General features: G+C 35.1%; 1 protein-coding gene across 3 annotated transcripts in view; it reads left to right on the forward strand.

Moving 5' to 3' along the window:
- KDM4C (lysine demethylase 4C) overlaps positions 1–20,992 on the forward strand; it is a 447,232-nt gene that overhangs the window by 281,842 nt on the left and 144,398 nt on the right. For all 3 annotated transcript variants that reach the window (XM_080819441.1, XM_080819442.1, XM_080819440.1), the window contains exons 13-15: positions 9,772–9,953; positions 11,824–12,037; positions 13,625–13,701. In XM_080819441.1, coding sequence (XP_080675567.1) covers positions 9,772–9,953; positions 11,824–12,037; positions 13,625–13,701 — 473 coding nt within the window. The remainder of the gene's footprint in view (positions 1–9,771; positions 9,954–11,823; positions 12,038–13,624; positions 13,702–20,992) is intronic.

Consider the following 20,992-nt stretch of genomic DNA (forward strand, 5'->3'; position numbering starts at 1 on the left):
TATCAATTCTAAGATTCCAGGAGTCTTAGAAGCTCTTGTCTCAGGAACTAGGGACTGAGACCAAATATTTCACCCAGTAGTGCTCTACTCACCCATATCATTTAGGAAATTCCTAAAATTTTGGAAGCTTTCTGTCAGGAACTGGATCAAAGACCAAATATGTTTCTTTTTATATCACGGTATCACAGCAAGTATGATTTTAACAGCAAACATGGAGGATTATTTTGAAGATTTTTTAAGATACATTGATGAAGGATGGGGTGAGTTGTAAGCAAGCTGCCTATGAGAGGCTGCTTATTGTGATTTTATCTAAGTGGCAGAAGTGTAGTTGTCTCTTAGTGCTGTCACATATGTAAATCAAATACTCTGGGTTTACCTCTTAATTCTTCTTGAGCACTATTCTTATGTTCTGTGCATATCTATCTATACTACGTTTCTCCACGAGCTTTTATTTCTGCCAGAAATATTCAGAATTAGAAGTATAGTTTGGTTTCTTAGGTATAAGTCAGAAAAATTTTATTTTTTCATTTTTTGATTTTTAGTTTTTAAAAACATTACCCATGTTGGGTAATTCCTGTACCCAACATGGGGCTTGAAGTCATGACCCCAAAATCAAGACTTGCATGCTCAACTGACTGAGCCAGCCTGGTGCCCCTAATTTTTAATTTTGTAAGTTTTTATTTTAATTCCAGTTAGTTAGCATACTATTGTTGTGTTGGTTTCAAGTGTACAGTATAGAGATTCAACACTTCCATACATCACCGGGTGCTCATCTTAACAAGTGCACTCCTTAATCCCTATCACTCATTTGACCCATCCTCCCTGGGAACCATCATTTTCTTCTCTATAATTAAGAGTCTGTTTCTTGGTTTGCCTCTTTCCCTCCTTTTTTTCTCTTTTGCTCCTTTGTTCTTTAAATTCCATATATGAGTGAAACCATATGATATTTGTCTTTCTCTGACTTATTTTGCTTAGTGTAATACACTCTAGATCCATCCATATTGGTGCAAATGGCAAGATTCCATTTTTTTAATGGCTGCGTAATAGTCTATTGTGTGTATATATATACTACAACTTCTTTATCCATTCATCAGTTGATGACATTTGGGCTCTTTCCATAATATGGCTGTTGTTCATAATGCTGCTATAAACATTGGGATACATATGTCCCTTTGAATCAGTATTTTTGTATCCTTTGGATAAATACCTAAGTAGTTGATTGCTGGATCTTAGGGTAGTTCTATTTTTATCTTTTTGAGGAACCCCCTTTTGTTTTCCGGAGTGGCTGGACCACTTTGCATTCTCACCAGTAGTACATGAGGGTTCCTTTTCCTCCACATCCTTGCTGTTTCTTGTGTTTTTTATTTTAACCACTGACAAGTGTGAGATACATCATTGTAGTTTTGATTGCATTTCCCTGATAGTAAATGATGATGAACATCCTTTCACGTGTCAGTTGGCCATCTGGATGTCTTCTTTAGAGAAATGTCTGTTCATGTCTTCTGCCCACTTTTTTTTTTTTTTAAGTTGGATTATTTGTGTTTTGGGTGTTGAGTTTTATATGTTCTTTATATATTTTGGTTACTAATCCTTTATCAGATATGTCATTTGCAGATATCTTTTCCCATTCTATAGGTTACCTTTTAGTTTTGTTGATTATTTGCTGTGCAGAAGCTTTTTATTTTGTGTAGCACCAATAGTTTATTTTTGCTTTCATTTCCCTTAGGGGACCTATCTAGAAACAGGTTGCTATGGCTGATGTCAGAGAAGTTACTACCTGTGCTCTAGGATTTTTATGATATTGGGTCTAACATTTAGGAATTTAATCCATTTTCAATTTATTTTTGTGTATGATGTAAGAAAGTGATTCATTCTTTTGCATGTTGCTGTCTAGTTTTCCAGCACCATTTGTTGAAGAGACTGTCTTTTTCCCATTGGATATTCTTTCCTGTTTTGTCCGACAATAATTAACTATATAATTGTGGATTTATTTCTGGGTTTTCTACTCTGTTCTTTTGATCTCTGTATCTATTTTTTTGTGGCAGTACCATACTGTTTTGATTACTACAACTTTGTAATATGACTTGAAGTCTAGAATTGTGATGCCTCCAGCTTTTCTTTTCTTTTTCCTTCCTTCCCTCCCTCCTTCCTCCCTCCCTCCTTCCCTCCCTCCCTCTTTCTTTCTTTCCTCTTCTTAGTTTCATTCGTTGTCTTTTTCAAGATTGCTTTGGCCATTTGAGGTCTTTTGTGCTTTCATACACATTTTAGGATTGTTTGTTCTAGGTCTATGAAAAATGTTGCAGGTGTTTTGATAAGGATTGCATTAAATGTGTAGAGTGTTTTGGTTAGTATAGACAATTTAACAATACTTGTTTTCCCAGTCCATAAACATGAAATATCTTTCCATTTCTTTGCGTCATCTTCAGTTTCTTTCCTCAATGTTTTATACTTTTCAGAGTACAGGTGTTTCACCTCTTTGGTTAGGTTTATTCCTAGGTATCTTTTTTTTTTTTTTTTTTTTTGCTCTAATTGTAAATGACATTGTTTTCTTAATTTTTCTTTCTGCTGCTTCATTATTGGTTTATAGAAATGCAACAGATTTCTCTACATTGATTTTGTATCCTCTGACTCTACAGAATTTGTTTATCAGTTCTAGCAGTTTTTTGATGAAGTCTTTTGGGCTTTCTACATAGAGTATCATATCATCTGCCAATAGTGAAAGTTTGACTTCTTCCTTGCCAATTTGGGTATGTTTTATGTACTTACTTTTGTTGTCTGCTTGCTGTGACCAGAACTTCCGATACTATGTTGAACAAAGGGCTGAAACTGGACATCCTTGTCTTGTTCCTGATGTTAGGGAAAAGGCTCTCCATTTTTCCCCATTGAGAATGATGTTAGTTGTGGTTTTTTCATAGGTGGCCTTTATTATGTTGAGGTATGTTCCTTCTAAACCTTCTTTGTTGTGGGTTTTTAACATGAACGGATGTTGTACTTTGTCAAATGCTTTTTCAATGTTTGTTGAAATGATCATATGGTTCTTATTCTTTCTCTTATTGATGTGATGTATCACATTGATTGATTTGTGAATATTGAACCATGCTTGCAACCCAGGAATAAATCCCGCTTGGTTGTGGTGAATGGTTTTTAAATGTATTGTTGGATCCTGTTTGCTAGTGTTTTGTTGGAGACTTTTGCATCCATGTTCATCAGAGATATTGGCCTATAGTTCTCTTTTTTTTCTGGTGTCTTTGTCTAGTTTGGTATCAGGGTAATGCTGGCCTCATAGAATGAATTTGGAAGTTATCCTTCCTCTTCTATTTTTGGAATAGTTTGGGAAGAATAGATATTAACTGTTGTTTTTTCTTTTTGTTATGTTTAGTTAGCCAACTTACAGTACATCATTAGTTTTTAATGTAGTATTCAGTGATTTATTAGTTGCACATAACACCCAGTGCTCATCACAACATGTGCCCTCCTTACCCATCTTAACTGTTTTTTAAATGTTTGGTAGCATTTGGCTGTGAAGCCACTGGTCCTAGACTTTTGTTATTGGGAGTTTTTTGACTACTGATTCAATTTCTTTGCTGGTAATCAGTCTGTTCAAATTTTCTATTTCTTCCCGTTTCAGTGTTGGTAGTTTATATGTTTTTAGGAATTTATCCATTTCTTCTAAGTTGTCCAATTTGTGGGCATATAGTTTTTCATAATATTCTCTTATAATTATTTGTATTTCTGTGGTGTTGGTTATTTCTCCTCTCTCATCTGTGATTTTCTTTATTTGGGTCCCCTCTCTTTTTTTCTTGATAAATCAGGCTAGAGGTTTATCAGTTTTATTTTAATTTATTTAACGAACCAGTTCCTGGTTTCATTGATCTGTTCTACTATATTTTTAGTTTCTATATAATTTACTTCCACTCTAATCTTTATTATTTCCTTCCTTCTGCTGGTTTTAGGTTTTTGTTACTTTTTCTAGGTCCTTTAGGTATAAGGTTAAGTGGTTTATTTAAGATTTTTCTTACTTCTTGAGGTAGGCCTGTATTGCTATAAATCTCCCTTAGAACTGCTTTTGCTGCATCCTGAATGTTTTGGACTGTTATGTTTTCATATTAATTTGTTTCCATGTACTGTTTTAGTTCTCTTTTTGTTACCTGGTTAACTTAACTTCTATTTATTTGTGGTCTTTCCGGACTTTTTATTGTGGTTGATTTATATTTTTATAGCATTGTGATCAGAAAAGATGTGTTGTATGACTTCAGTCTTATTTAAATTGTTGAGGTTTGTTTGTTATGGCAGTAACATTTTCAACAGGTTATTTCAGTATATTTATCCAAGGTAGTATGTCTTTTCCCCATTCCCCCATTATAGTAGTGGTTGTTAGGGAGCTGGACATCCTTCATTGGAGGCCACCTAAGCCATTGCTTACATTTCCTTATTCAGGACAAAGTTCCTGAGAACATGGTGTCTAGAGCTGTGTTATAACCTGCTTCTATGAATTCTATATAAGAGCTTATGTAAATTTAAGGAACTACTTTGTGTTATGCTCCTGCTTTTCTTAACTGTATTTTACTCACTATAGAGTAATGGGAACATTTTTGTGAGTTTAAATTGCCTTCATGAATGCACCAACTCATTTTTGTGAGTTTAGATTGCCTTCATGACTCACCAAGAAAAAAGAAAATGAAGTTCTATTGACATAGAATTTGCTTCCTACTATAGCTAACAAAACTTGCAGACCTTAATGAAGGAACTGAGAGGAAAGTATGCCTTTTTCCAGTATTGACTTGTTTTCTTTTTGTGTAAGTTTCACAAATTGATTAAGGAAAGCAGTTTACAAAATTCTTGCCTGGCTGTGAGAACAGAGTCTGCACTAGTTTTATTAGGGCTGTATTTGTTCAACAGTAACTCTATGGTACTAATTATTTTTGATGAATGTTATATAGTCATATGTAGGCTAATGGTTCTCAACCTTTTTGTTCTCAGGAACCCAATGCCCTTAAATGTTTTGATGACCCTAAAGAGGTTTCATTTGATCTTATCATGTCCTTTCCCTTCTTTTTCTTTTTCCCTTCCCTTTCTATGGGTTCACCTTAATCAATACTTATTGGCTGGAAGTTAGAATAGGAAACATTTAAAAAGTATTAATTCATTTAAAACTAGCAATAATAAATTCATAAATAGTTAAATTTTTTTCATAAAAAATAACAATATCCCTAATCATAAAAAACAAAGAGAGGAGTGGCATTGTTTTACATTTTTTTCCTGCAAAGGTGTTTAATATTAGATTTAATGAAAATAATTGGATTCTTATATCTGTTTCTACATTCAGTGTGCTGCATTATGTTCTGGTTGAAGTATGTGAAGAAAGTCCAGCTTCACATAGATATGTGCTTGGAAGGGGTAAAATATTTTAATAATCTTTCCAGATAATTATAGGTATTCTCTTTTGACACTACACCAAAGTCGGCATGTGTTAGTTTTTTAAAGATTAGTTGCAATGTGGAATCTGAAATCACATCAGTGAACTCTTTGTACTCTAGTAAGCTGAAATTCACTGGTCTGTCTTGCACTTTGAGTGACTATTCTACACATGCGTGATTTTGGAACATTATGCATTGGTAAACATATCCGAATTGTATAGGTCTCTTTATATAATATTTAAAAATTATATTTGATATTATCACCATCAGTCCCATCAGAAACAGCTTTAAGTATTGGGAAGCTGTCAAGGTTACAATAGTGGAAAAATATTTTCCAGAATTCTAAGTTATGCATAAAGTACTTCTGCTGCACAATAAAGTTCAATAGTTGTCTTGGGGAAAAGTACATGTGCAATTAGTTGAACTGCAAGTTGAAAAAGCTGTCTCTTTCAGGAAACACCATCTTTACTTGAAAGAATAATTAACAAACTATAGTAAGTCAGACTTGGGTTTGGCAGGAATTTTCATGAAAGTAAACAGAGAAAGCCTGTCATTTTAATATAAAAAAAAAAAAAAAACATCCAAAGTATTTGTTGGCAGTGGCAAATCAAGCTTACAGTTAACTTAGCCCTTCTTTCATTCTTGTTGGGAATACAGTAACTGCTGGTAGTGTTTTCACAGATTTCCCAAAGTTTGATGCACTCATACCAAAGGATTTTTCATTTGCCTCCCTCTTTCCTGAATCTACAGCAAACTGGCATTCAGGATGAGACTCAGAACTGTGCACGATCTTCTGATTGTTTGTATGCTGATATAAAAAGGATAGAATTTTAGTAATAAAAACATTGGTATTCATTAAATGCCTACAGTGTTCATGTCTTTTTATGTTTGATAATATCTACCCTTGCCCTTTTCTTTTATGAGGATATTGTGAGAACTAATTTGATATATATGTATATATACATATATATCAAATACATATATTAATATGTATTCATTCATTCATTTTTATATGAATATATATTAATTCATCCATTCATTCATTCATTCATTTATGGGAAGAGAAAGGGTGGGAAGGGGCAGAGAGAATCTTAAGCAGGCTCTGTGTCCAGCCTGGAGCCTGATGCGGGACTGAACCTCACAAGCCTAAGATTATGATCTGAGCTGAAAGCATGAGTTGGACGCTTAACTGACTGAGCCACCCAGGCACCCTGAACTAATTTGATGTTTAAAAAATGTAAGAATCTATTTCTATTACATGGCATGTTTTAAAATACATCGTGTTGTGAGATAATTATGTACTAATGAAAGTACAGTGAACGCATTTAGAGGTTCATTAGTCAACTCCAGTTGAAGAAAGGGAGGAGGAGAGGAAATTCCTAGGCATAGTGATGCCAAATGTCAAAACATTTAAAAGCTGCAATAGAAAAAATATTTTCCTCTTCTGTATATTGGAAGTAGAAGTATTTTTTTTTTATGTAAGTAGATGAAGGTTTACTAAAATGCTACCAGGAATAGGAATATTTGCTGAAAGAGAGAGTTCTCATTTGAAATAGTGAGTTGATGAACATTTTTAGATATCCCAAAGGGACTCCCTCTCCCCCCAACATTCTTGGTTCCCTGTAGAATTGAGATTTATAGTTAAATGAATATTATAAATCTAGAAAAACAATAGCCAGATTAGTCTATCCTTGAACATGCCAGGGGCCAATTTGGTAAGCAAGAGTTCTTGGAGATGGAGGGGGTGATGAAGAAATTTCAGGAAGAAAGAATATTTACTTTCAAGAATGTGCCAATGTTTTTGATTTTTAAAGCTAAATTAAAATGTGAATAATCATCATATGCTTGTGATTAAATGCACTCTCTTCTGCCTCATAAAGTATTACAGCATTTAATTGATAAACATCAAATGAAAACAAGATGACTGGATGGATTTTACACGGTAATATATATAGTTGTATGACACTTTGGACTTTACAAAGAACTCCAGCACTTCAGATTTTTTAAAAAAAGAAGTTTTACATTTACTATTTCATTTTAATATTAAAACAAACAAACAAAAAAACCCTCTGAAGTAAGTGAGAAAGGAATTCTCACTGTATGAGAATCAGTTTTGCCCAAAGCCATAGGCCTTCTGAATCAAAGGGTTTGAATTTAAAGCTAGGTCTCTGGACTAACAGTTCCCTGTACTTGGCACTGTACAGTGTTGCTGCCATGCTACTTTTAATTGATGGGCTTACACAGTTAGAGTATTCACTATATATTCTGGCCCAGAGATTATCCAAACAAGATAAATACTCGTTGGGCCACAGTACAACCTCATCTTTGGGGAAGGACATCTGCAGAGCAAGATTCTCTCCCTGGTCTGTTGAGAAAGTTTGAGAAAAGCTCAATTTGAATCAGGCTATCCTAGGTCAAGGCTTGGCATGGCTTGCTCACACCCTCCTGTGTGGCTCCCGTGTTAGGAATTGCCCTCCTTTACTTTTTTGTTGTTAGGGCTTTCGGAACTAAATAGTATTTCCTGTATTCCTAAAAATGTTTTGAGAACTACCCACATTAACTTACGACCAACCAAAGGGTTCATCTATCTTGTGTGTTTCAACCTCTTATAATAAAGCAAGTGATCTGATAAATCTATTATGTGTCAGGAAGAGGCAGTAGCTGTTCAAACCTAAAGGATTTCTTTCTTTTTTTTTTTTTAAGATTTTATTTATTTATTTGACAGACAGAGATTACAAGTAGGCAGAGAGGCAAGCAGAGAGAGAGAGGAGGAAGCAGGCTCCCCACTGAGCATAGAGCCTGATGCAGGGCTCGATCCCAGAACCCTGGGATCATGACCTGAGCCGAAGGCAGAGGCTTTAACCCACTGAGCCACCCAGGCACCCCAAGGATTTCTTTTTGTTTAGATCCCATTTTTAGTGTGTATGTGGGATAGGTTAGCTTGTGAGTTAAGGACTTAATGGTATTTCAAATTCCCGGTCAGCTCTTCAACTCCTGTCTTTCATTTGTCAAATCTAAGTCTTCATAGGTAGCCTTCTATTCTGTATTGTAGGGAGACTGAGGGGGAAGCAGTGTGCGTTTGTTTAGTGGCAGATTACTTCCTTGCAAACCTAGGCTAAGGTTCTTACTTTTTGTTTTCAAATACTGCCTGGCTGAGTACTAAGCATTTTCCATTATTGATAATAGTAATAATAATAATACCACCGCCGCCAACATGGAAGCAGGAACATTCCCTTTCACTCAGTTGGCATTTGATGTCTTTTGAGTTCTCTTCAGCTTCATTTAGCTCTTCTTATTTTTCCATCTCAGCAAATCTGTTTTGACTTTTTTAAAACAGATAAGTCAACAAGGTAAGGGCTGGAGCACACTGATTCACAGAAACACCTGTGCCTTGGGACTTGAGGACATTGCTCCACAGTATTTATTTGTTAGACTATGACAGCTAGTGGTGAGGAGTTTTAGAATGTGTCACAGCTGTAGATGTTAAGTACTAGATGTAGCTGTGATTGCTGTCACCTGTTCTGATATACTGTCCGCTACTATAGGCATTAAGAAATTTTTTTCTCTTAACATGTTATGTCTTTCTGTATTTTTCTGGCATTCTATAAAATTTTGTAAAGTGATATTTTTGTGGAGTAGATCTCTGCCTCTTGCATGTTAATAGATATACATGTTTAAGAGATTTGACTCTCTGGAAGTATTATCTTAACAAATAAGATTTGAATAATAATTATTTTTCATATTCATGTAATGGCAGTGTATTGCTTGGCACATGATAGGTACTCTGTACATGTTATTTGTCATGAATTCTTGAACCCAAAAGTTAATTAAATGAAGTTCAATTAATACATTTTTATTAAGCCATATGCAGTATTAGGTGAGGAAACTAAAAATATTGGTAAGGCAATTATTGGGCCAGGGATAACTGCCTTACCAATATTTTTAGTTTCCTCACCTAATACCGTATATGGCTTAATAAAAATGTATTAATTGAACTAACTGGAAGGAAATTTCACAGATATAAGCTGTTTTACCATGGGAGATGTTAGTGGTAGCAGTAGAAATACAGAAGTAGTGAAATTGAAGGAGGGAGTTATTCCTGGCAGGGATGGGGAGGGTTTCAAAAGGAGGCTCATTGTCTGGCTATCAGATCTGACCTAGCTCTTGAAGATGAGGAGGATAAAAAGGACATTCTTTTTTGTTCTGCTTCTCTCAAAATGTATTTGAAAGATAAAATAGGTTTCCTGTCTGACATTAATATCAATGGTACTTTGGAATGTTTGCTTCTTTTATAACCAGGGTTGTTTTTCTCTGGGTTCCATGCTCACTGTTTTTACATGCCTTGTTTTGCAAGAATTGCCTGAGGTGCCATCAATTGAGGAGGAAGTGGAAGAAACAGAGTCTTGGGCGAAGCCTTTGGTCCACCTTTGGCAGACAAAGTCCCCAAACTTTGTGGCTGAACAGGAGTATAATGCAGCCGTGGCCAAAATGGAGCCACACTGTGCCATCTGTGCTCTCCTCATGCCCTACTACAAGGTAATAACGGTGGCGGGGTCACTGCCAGGTTTCTTTACTGCTGCGCTTTCTGTATGACTGTAGAAACACAGGGGAATCATTGTAAGGTATGTGTGTGCATGGAAAGGGAGACATCAGTATTTACGTAGCTACACGGCCATTACAGAATAGCAAACAGAATTTTTGAGTGTTACTAGAAAGCCACTTCTCTGGTAGTGCTTTATCATTTTAAAATAAGTGATTCTTTGTCAGTTTTGGTTCATTTCACTCAAGGAGCTGTTCCAGCCTTTTTCAGAAAGAAACACAGAACTTAAAGCTTAACAATAGTAGAAGTTTTGCAAAGAGGGAACTTGGACTTTGTTTTGTGTTTGAAAATATCGCTCTCAATAATTGTCAACTCTGGGCCCACATTTAAAATGTCTCTCTTTATCTTCCCACGTGTAACATGTGTAAGATACAGCAGGACTCAATACAAACTGGATTGTTCAGTTCACCCTCATCAGCTAGCTATGCATAGTACTGTCATCAGTGTTATTCCATATGTCATCCTGACAGCATTTTAGCTCACTGAGGGCCACATTTTCTAACACAAACTCAGACAAAGTGATCTTCAGGAATCTAGTATGGGTGGAACTTTGTGACCTACTTTAAGATACAATATTTTTATAAAGCATATTGATGTGAGCATTGTGTTCTGAGTTATAGTCTCAATAATGGAATCAGAAGTATTTTAAGATTGCTTTTCTTTTAGAGTTCATGTAAAGTAAATGCTTTTTTGTTCAGATATTTCAGGGCATGAAATTGGGTGATATGCCACATTTTCAGCTTTGAAAATAGAGGAAGAAAACTTAACTTACTTGTCTTGGGGCATCTGGGTGGCTCAGTGGATTAAGCCGCTGCCTTCTGCTCAGGTCATGATCTCAGGGTCCTGAGGTCTTGGGATCGAGCCCCGCATCTGCCTCGGCATCCCTGCTGAGCAGAGAGCCTGCTTCCCCCTCTCTCTTTGCCTGACTCTCTGCCTACTTGTGATCTCTCTCTCTGTCAAGTAAATAAACAAAATCTTTAAAAACAAAAACAAACAAAAAACTTACTTGTCTTTGATGGGCCCTTGTGACTGAGAAACTATTTTCTGTTTAGTCATTGAATGTCTGTGTTTTCTTGGAAAAATTTAACTTTTTATAGGCTCTTATTTGTATATCATAATTTGCCTGTGTATTTCCCCAATAATTAAAAAAATTCTCACTAAACTTATAAGATTTAGGGAAACTTTTTAATATAAGATCTCTGGAGATAAGATAGTTCATTAATTAGAGTTTCAATTAAGCACTAAATGTTTTTCATATATTTTGGTAAGGGATGATAATTTTATTTTGCACATTGTATTTTCTTATTTCGTGACATTTGCCAGATCTTTCTGTCTTGAGGTTTTGAAACTTTGTGGTGAGGCAAAACCTTCAAAAATTCTCCAAAAACTGTTGCACAGATTAAAACTGAGGTCTTTGAAAATACTCCTTCAAGTGTAACCAGGTAAAATTTTTCAGTAAATGAAACCAAGTCTGCTAACTTAGTGTAAATAAAGAAATAAAAATTCCTCAGAAAAATTGTTGCCTTCCCTGAACTATTTATGTAAGAATGTAGTTTTAGCAGGTTATCAACTTTTTCGTACAAGCAGATATACAGAATGTCCTCCTGTTTCTACAGCTTAGCTTCTGGATGGGAGCCTAAAGAGGAACATTGATAAAAAGCTAATAGTTATATCAAGGAAAACAACAGGAACAACGGAAGCTGGAAGTTAGTGAATGGAACAGCTATTAGTGGATTTGAGTGACCAGAACAAATGATGAACCTTTTTGTATGTTTTTCACTCATGTGGGAATTTTGTGTTTTTCAGCCAGATAGCAGCAATGAAGAAAATGATTCTAGATGGGAGACAAAATTAGATGAAGTGGTTACTCCGGGAGGAAAGACTAAGCCCCTCATTCCAGAGATGTGTTTTATTTATAGTGAAGAAAATATAGAATATTCTCCGCCTAATGCCTTTCTGGAAGAGGATGGAACAAGTCTTCTGATTTCCTGTGCAAAGTGCTGTGTACGGGTTCATGCAAGTAAATGAATCTCTCATTCATCAATCACTGGCTTTTCAGTGCTTTACATAATCTTTGTTTCTCACCCTTTTGTCCACTGCCAAATCTATTGCATTGAACTATTGGCATTCTTAATGGTTAGATCATTCTTTCTCACATTTCTTCTGATAAAAGTATGAGTAAGTATAATAATCCCTTTTTCTACAGTTTTGTACAGTATCAGTGGAGAGAAATTTTGTTTTATTTGTTGTACAGATGTGGGAACATTTTGAGGCTCCTTTCGCACATTTGAATTTTACTTATTTTAAGAGATAGTTTGTAAAAACTTAATTTTAACCTCTGATATTAATTCATGATTATTTTTCTTTGTACTTTTTAAAGAGACATGACTGTTTTTTCAGTGATTTGGGGAATTATTGTTAAATTTAATTATAGAGTTTAATTTTTATTCTTTGGGAGGGTAAGGAAATCTGTGTTGCCTCCCAAGATTAGAATAGTCATTACATTTGTTTTTCCCGGGGACTGAGATGGCCCTGAGATGGTCCATACATGTTTGAAATATAGCAACCTTCTTTACTTATATCAATCTGTAACACACACACACATATATACACATTCACCCTCACATTTTAATAAGTTTGTAACAGTCAATGCATCATTTCACAAGAAAACTGGGATTTAATTTTGATTCCTGAATGTACAAGCTATACAATTTAACTGTAGTATTTCATAAACATGTGCTTGAACAAAACATTTTATAGTCTTGGCTAACTATGATAGGTTTTTCTTTGGTAATTATATTTCTGTTATTTTCTCTTTCATTTAAATGTTATAGAAATTTGATATTAAAAATTACTTCTTTAAATCTTTCAAAGCCCTTTGAAAGGCAGTCAGGGTAACACATGTTTGTTGGTACTGTATAATTGCTGCTTATATTTGCATCATCAGCTATTGCCTTACACAGTTATTTTGAGTCAGGCATGTATTGAATAGACAAGTAGAACTGAAAATACCTCTTCATCACTAACTGTGAATTGTGCATCCCCTGTCCCTATCACTGAGATTAAAGCTAATTAAGCATAATTTTTGAAATGTAATTTTAAATTATATTAATTTGTAAAATATATCCAAGTTTATTTATTATATTATTTTAAAGCTTCCCTAAATTTTCTTTCATGAATTGCAGCTTATTTTGAAATACATTTTGTATGAGTAAAGGACGAGGCCCAACAAATTAGAAATTTAATTATTTTGCCCATTCAAGAATTATCAGATAATTATTGTGAGCATTAGTAATGATTGAGACCCATATTCTCATGTTTCCTGAGACTGATATCCTTTTACAAGGCATGAGAACCAAAAGTATCTTTGAAGACAGCCTTGCTTATGTTTTGTTTTAAGCACTGAGAATCAAAAATGCTATTATGGCACTGGGTGTGGTGCATAAACAATGAACTTTGGAACACTGGAAAATAAAATAAAATAAAATATTTAAAAAATGCTATTATGGTGGGTAGTTGTTCTGATTTTATTTATTCAGCGCTAAAATGTATAATACTACCAAAATGTAAAAGACCTAATTCATGGATCCATACTATTATTTTATAGGTTGCTATGGTATCCCTTCTCACGAGATCTGTGATGGATGGCTATGTGCCCGTTGCAAAAGAAATGCATGGACAGCAGTAAGTGGCCTATTTTAATATCTTTTAACCCCTCTGCTCACTCTCTCCAGTGTGAACACATTTAATCTAGCAGTTAGGTAAGGCTGAATGCATGGTTTTGTATGCACTTACTTCTATACTTAATATTTTTCTGATACTCTCTTTTCAAATCATCCTATCTGATGGCTCTATTCATCATAGAAATATTAAATAAATTTCTAAGTGTCACTCCTCTACTCAGGAGCCTACAGAGACTGCCAGTTTCCTGCCTAGGTGTATTTTGTAATTTTTGAAAATAAATATTCTAAGTCACACACAAGGTGAGGATCCTCCCTGACCCCTGACAAAACCATGCTCATACATAACTTTTCCACTGGTATGAGGTCTTTCCCCACTTATTCATTCATACATTCATACTTCAAGAAACTTTGGGATCTTGCCAGGCATTACTGTGAACTTGGGACAGATTCTTTCAACAACAAATGATACCCTGCTTAGGGAACACAGATTCCTCCTCATCTACCTTGTTTTTCCTAATGAACCCTGTTGAAACTTTAGCTACATCTAAGCATTAAGTTATAGTAACTCACCAGGTCACCTATTTTTCCATTTAATTATGTGCTACTTTGATATTTCTTAAAAATTCTCTTTCAAGAAGCATCAGATCATTTTTGAAAGTTAGGACCTGTTAGATCTTAACATTGTATCCCTCATTCTTAATCTCAGAGCAGGTGATTTCAATTGTAATCGTAGCATTTACTTTGTTTCTCAATGATCTCTAATGACAATGAATTAAATTTCTTTGCAACCAGAGTTAAAATCCTGAGGGACAATAAAGGGAAAATGCCTTGCATGATAAAAATTTATGTCATGATACAGATGTTTAGCTCTCAGTGTTGAAAGAGACATATGGTGACTGTAAATTAAAGATGTCTGAGAATGTCCTTCTGAATGATTTTTTTGCTGGCATTCACTTTAGGTACTAAGGGAAAAATGAGGGAAAGTATGGACATTCTTTTTTTTTCTTTCTTTCTTTCTTTTTAATTTTTTATTTATTTTCAGCGTAACAGTATTCATTGTTTTTTCACCACACCCAGTGCTCCATGCAATCTGTGCCCTCCTTAATACCCACCACCTGGTTCCCCCAACCTCCCACCCCCCACCCCTTCAAAACCCTCAGGTTGTTTTTCAGAGTCCATAGTCTCTCATGGTTCACCTCCCCTTCCAATTTCCCTCAACTCCCTTCTCCTCTCCATCTACCCTTATCCTCTATATTACTTGTTATGCTCCACAAATAAGTGAAACCATATGATACTTGACTCTCTCTGTTTGACTTATTTCACTCAGCATAATCTCTTCCAGTCCTGTCCATGTTGCTACAAAACAACACACACAAAACAGACAATCATATTAAAAAATGGGCAGACGATATGAACAGACACTTCTCCAATGAAGACATACAAATGGCTACCAGACACATGAAAAAATGTTCATCATCACTAGCCATCAGGGAGATTCAAATCAAAACCACATTGAGATACCACCTGACACCAGTTAGAATGGCCAAAATTAGCAAGACAGGAAACAACGTGTGTTGGAGAGGATGTGGAGAAAGGGGAACCCTCTTACACTGTTGGTGGGAATGCAAACTGGTGCAGCCACTTTGGAGAACAGTGTGGAGATTCCTCAGGAAATTAAAAATAGAGCTTCCCTATGACCCTGCAATTGCACTGCTGGGTATTTACCCCAAAGATACAGATGTAGTGAAAAGAAGGGCCATCTGTACCCCAATGTGTATAGCAGCAATGGCCACGGTTGCCAAACTGTGGAAAGAACCAAGATGCCCTTCAACGGATGAATGGATAAGGAAGATGTGGTCCATATACACTATGGAGTATTATGCCTCCATCAGAAAGGACGAATACCCAACTTTTGTAGCAACATGGACAGGACTGGAAGAGATTATGCTGAGTGAAGTATGGACATTCTTTATAGCCCAAATACTCTGATCTGTTTGGTGTTAGAGGTAATATCTCCAATTTAAGAATTCTTTCATTAGGGTCCCAGAAAACATTTTTGTATTTCCTTTGATGTGATCATTATATTAACAAAAATTATATAAATACAGAGTATCTTAAAATCAGCCTAGAAGTCTTGATGTAATAAGTATATTCAGTTCTTGTTTACCATGCAGGTCTTATATTGTTGTATGAGCCAAATTAAAGCTTTGTAGAATCAGTCTAGCTAGTGATGTCCTCTCATTCACCCTGAAGTATGGGTTTCAAGATTAGAGATACTCTAATCCAGTTCACCAAGGCATGAAGAATTCTTTATTCCATCTACAATTACTGCTTGACTTATGTGTTTACACACTGAGCACTCCTGTTACCCAAGGTACCATTGTCCTTTGCGTGGCAGAGCCTGGACCAGGCTGAGGCCGTCCACCCTGATTCTAATGCTGCTTGTGATAGCTTGTGCTGTTCTCCTTTAGCATGTCTTAAGAAGGAAATACTAGATTAATAACCCTTTAGAACTGATTTAAAGCTCCTGTTAGTCTTAATCCCTCACACCCTCAGAAAATATCTTTTGTGTTTTATTATTGATACCATGTAAATCTCTTAAAGTTTGCAAAAGAAATGAAAACTCTTGAATACAATTTTACAATGATTTTTTTAGACCCACATAATACCTTATTTCTAAGTTGAAATGATCTGAATTCATAGTGCACCAATTGTTTTTTCAACTTATCCATTTGAGTGGACTTAGTCTATGAAGCTCAGATCCTATTTTTTTTCTCCTGAGAAATCAGTGAGTTGCAATTCTAGCATTGCAGAGAAGTAAGTGATAATATCAATGTTTTGGTTTTAATTCCCTTATTCAGTGTGGCTGTGAGTGCTACAATATTAATTTTTAGTAGACAAGTATATTCTTTGGATTCTGTGGCTGGAATGATTGCATTTTTTTTAAAGATTTTATTTATTTATTTCACAGACAGAGATCACAAGTAGGCAGAGAGGTAGGCAGAGAGAGAGGGGCGGAAGCAGGCTCCCTGCTGAGCAGAGAGCCTGATGTGGGGCTCAATCCCAGGACCCTGGGATCATGACCCGAGCCGAGGGCAGAGGCTTTAACCCACTGAGCCACCCAGGCGCCCCTGGAATGATTGCATTTTTAAAAAAATATTTTATTTATTTATTTGACAGAGAGAGAGAGACAGTGAGAGAGGGAACACAAGCAGGGGGAGTGGGAGAGGGAGAAGCAGGTTTCCCACTGAGCAGGGAACCTGATGCAGGGCTCCATCCCAGGACCTTGGGATCATGACCTGAGCCAAGGCAGATGCTTAATGATTGGATGATTGCATTTTAAAAGTATCCTTAGACTTCTTCAGGAATGAATCTCACATTGTCAGTTTTAGATTCTAGAGAAGTCTTGGAACTCCTTTCAGTGGAGGCTCCAAAGGAGCTAATGGAAATCTAACAGTGCAAGGGAGGTCAGGTAACATTTGATTGCTGGTTTGTACATCACTAATTCTAATTCCTAATTATATCCTGGGATTTTCTTTTTAAATGTATTTGTAAATGTAAGACTTATTATTCATTGTGAATGCAAAATATTCCAATAGCATATTTTGCTTGGGATATATATTAATATAACAGATATGACTGTTCTAGCTAATTCTGCTTCATTTTATGGTGAGTTCTTTGCACACCTGGAAGGTAAGAAGAGGGTAGCCTGAAATACCTTATATTTATCTTTTTAAGGTATATGTGGGACTTGAGTGTGGTGGTTCTGTTTTTTAAAGATCCATTTTAAAGACTTCCCATTGATGGATGAATGGGTAAAGAAAATGAGGTGTGTATTTATATGTATATGAAGATACACACTGGAATTTCATATTCAACTATAAAAAAGAAGGAAATCCTGCCATTTGCTACAACATAAATGACCTTGAGAGCACTATTCTAAGTGAAATAAGTCAGGGAAAGACAATACTGTATACTCTATATGTGTAATCTTAAAAGAACACACTGAACTCATAGGAGCAGAAGGTTAATTGTTGATTGTTGGGGGCAGGGCATGGGGGAAATAGGTAAAGGTGGTTAAGGGTACAGACTTCCAGTTTTAAAATGAATACATTGTGGAAATCTAATATACAGCATAGTGACAGCTATAGTTAGAAATACTCTATTGTATAGTACTGTACTTGAAAATTGCTAAGATCTTTAAAGTTCTTGCCACAAAAAATAAATAAGTAAAAGAAATTATGTGAGGTGATGGATGTGCTACAGCCTCATCTTATTTTGATAATATTTCTCAGTATACATACATAAATTAAATCATCATGTTGTATATTTTATGTTATACATTTTAAACTTAGATGTTAAAATATCAATTATATTTAAGGAGAGCTGGGGGGGAAAGGAGACTATAATAGTAACTATCATGGAGGTAAGCATCAATAATTTAAATTTTAGAAGCAAAGGCATTGTAGGTATTATTTCATCTAATGTTGGAAAGTAGTCGGTTTTGTCACTGTCAGCCCTGGCAAGGTAACTGAGGATGCATGCAAAGCTGAAATCAATGCTGACCAGCTGTCTTTTGATTTACCAATTCTAACGAGGGACATCACTCTGGCCCCAACTGTTGTGATAGTTTTTAAGTAACCAGAGGCCGGAGCTTTGTCTCATTTATCTCTATAGCAGCCTTATCACCTGGTGCGGTGTTGGATCATTTCTGAAGGGGTGAAACATAAAGTAAGAAGGTTATGATCACAGAGATATGGGCCGGACCTTTGTGGCCTTCAGTGCTCTCACTGTTCCCAGAGTCTCGCTCAGTGCTCACTGTGTTTCCTTTTGCTATTGTTTCTTCACTTCACTCATTTGTGTCAGTTAAAACAAGAAAGAAGCCTCAGCTTCTTCTTTGCAGCTTTAACTGAATGGGTTGGGGGAAGAGATAAGTTATACATTTTGGATTGTACCCCAACTTAGATTCTAGGATCCTGGCTCTACATCCAAATTCAAATGAAATGAAATAAAGAACCCCCCAAATACCTGTTTATCCTGAGATTTAGGTTGTACATCCCATCATTCTAACTAAATGTTACTGTTTTGTGCCGATTTTCCTATTTCAGTACAGCTCAGGTGAATAGATGCAACTAACTGAAAGCTATGTTTGAGTTTATAGCTTATAACTCAACTCTATTGGGTTATTTTATTTTCAGCTTTTTATTTTCGACCTTTTTGTGACTATTTATAAAATGGATTTTGGAGCAGTTTTTACTCTGTTACCGTATGACTTGAGAGCACATGCCAAACATTACTAAGTTCTGTTTTTAGGTATAGACTGTCAATACTCTGATTCTACCATGTGTTTCTTATTATTTTGATTTTTAATGTGAGTCTAATCACTTTTGATCTAATTTGCTATAGTTTTCTCTAATCTGCTTATTTCCACTGTATAATGACTACAAGTCATTACTAATTAAAAATGCTAGTATTCTCACTGTAAAAACATAGAATATGTATTGCTTTCTTTGAAGTTTTTTTTCCCACCTTTTCTTTTTTATCCCTGCGCTGAAAACAATTTTTTCCATTCTGGGTATTTCTGTGAAATACCTGACTACTCCTTTAAGGATACACTTCTGATTATGAAGAAAGATGTTTGTTAGATGTCTGGAATGGGCCAGTAACCTGAATACTTACTACTATTCTAAAATAATAATAATAATAATAATAATAATCTATATGTTTTATATTATGTAGAGTAAAAATAGGATTTTCTATATTATTTTTTGAAGAATTTGTAATATAGAATTGATAATATAGAATTCCAAAGGGTAAAATAAATATCGTCAGGTTAAGGAGATTAAAAGGGAATATGGATAAGATTTTTCTTTTCTTAAAATTTAAGGATAATGTAGGTGTCTGGTGATTTTTTTCTGTCTAAGTAATTTGGATATTTCTTCAGGGACCTTTCAGGGGATAGGGACTGTGAAGTTTTGTTTTAGTGCCATAAGTGGTGATGAAAACGGCATGTAAGGATTGGTAACTTATCATGGAAAGTCACATCATACTCAGATTTATGACTTTGACGAATCATTAAGTTGCCAGTCTTCTGTCCTTGGCAGCATTAAGCCTGTGCTGTAGTTTTCCATTGTCAGTGTGAACAATTTCAAATAAAGTGTGTATCATTTGTGCTGTGTCTTACTATGGAGCTTTTTTATTACCTTAAATAATTCTCGGGCAGGTAAACACAGTAGCTCACATACTTAAAATCTAAACAAAATCCAAATTAAAGAAAGATTTAAAAGCAATGTAATGAGAAGGTTCTTTTAGAGATTATATCTAAGATCTCTTCTGACCCTAAAAGTCCTTGATTCTGTGTTGTTTTGTATTTCCATTTTGCTTTAATTAGCTTTCCTTAAGAATTGGGGACCATCAAGCATACTAAATTTGTCATGCACTTCTTAAACTAGTCAGAGGTGTTGAGTAACAGAAAAGTGTAAGAATACAAGTGGCACTGATAATTATTGGCCAGATCAGTGTAGTTTTTATGAGCTAAACACTGGTTTGTTATTTTTAACAAACCAATGACCTCAAGGTCTTACTATAACTTTATCTACTTGCCACTTGGGAATGCATGACAATATGCATTATCTAAATTCTTTTTTATTTCAGTATATCCTGTTACATTTAATTTAGGTGAATTTGTTTCAGTATTTTTGCTTATAAGTAATACAGTATTAAAAAAATAGCTGTATATTATATTCTTGGGCAAATATTTGCCATTGTATGAAAAAGCAGATTTTGTAATGAGAAATTGAAAAAAACACTTTGTAGGTTGGAATTTTCATTTTGTATAATGAAATGTACAAACTAGGTAATTGCACACATCTATTGAATAGCATTTATTGTACTATGTAGAATAATGAAGTTGTATTGTATATGTGTGACATATCTGTAATAACAACATTTTTTCCCCCAAAATGGTTTCAGGAAATCAAAACCCAGACATGAAATATGTTTTCACATTTATTCACTATGCCCTTTATTTTTCTTATTTGTTTTTTTTTAATGGAGTAACATAGATATGAACAAGTTATTCCTTAATGATAATTTGGGATTTGCATTTCCTTCCTCTTATAAAGAATGGAATATGGAATTGCAGTGATTAAAAGAAAACATTTTGGTGTTTTATTTTTTTACTGCTTGACTATAAGTAAGTGATATTTATAGATTAAGTAGTGGTTGCCATTCATGCCCTCCGAGGCTGAACATAGCTATTTTATTTGACTTCTGAAAGAAAATGAAGTCTT

Source organism: Martes martes, assembly GCF_963455335.1.
Source record: "Martes martes genome assembly, chromosome: 12".
In the NCBI taxonomy this organism is placed as follows: Eukaryota; Metazoa; Chordata; class Mammalia; order Carnivora; family Mustelidae; genus Martes; species Martes martes.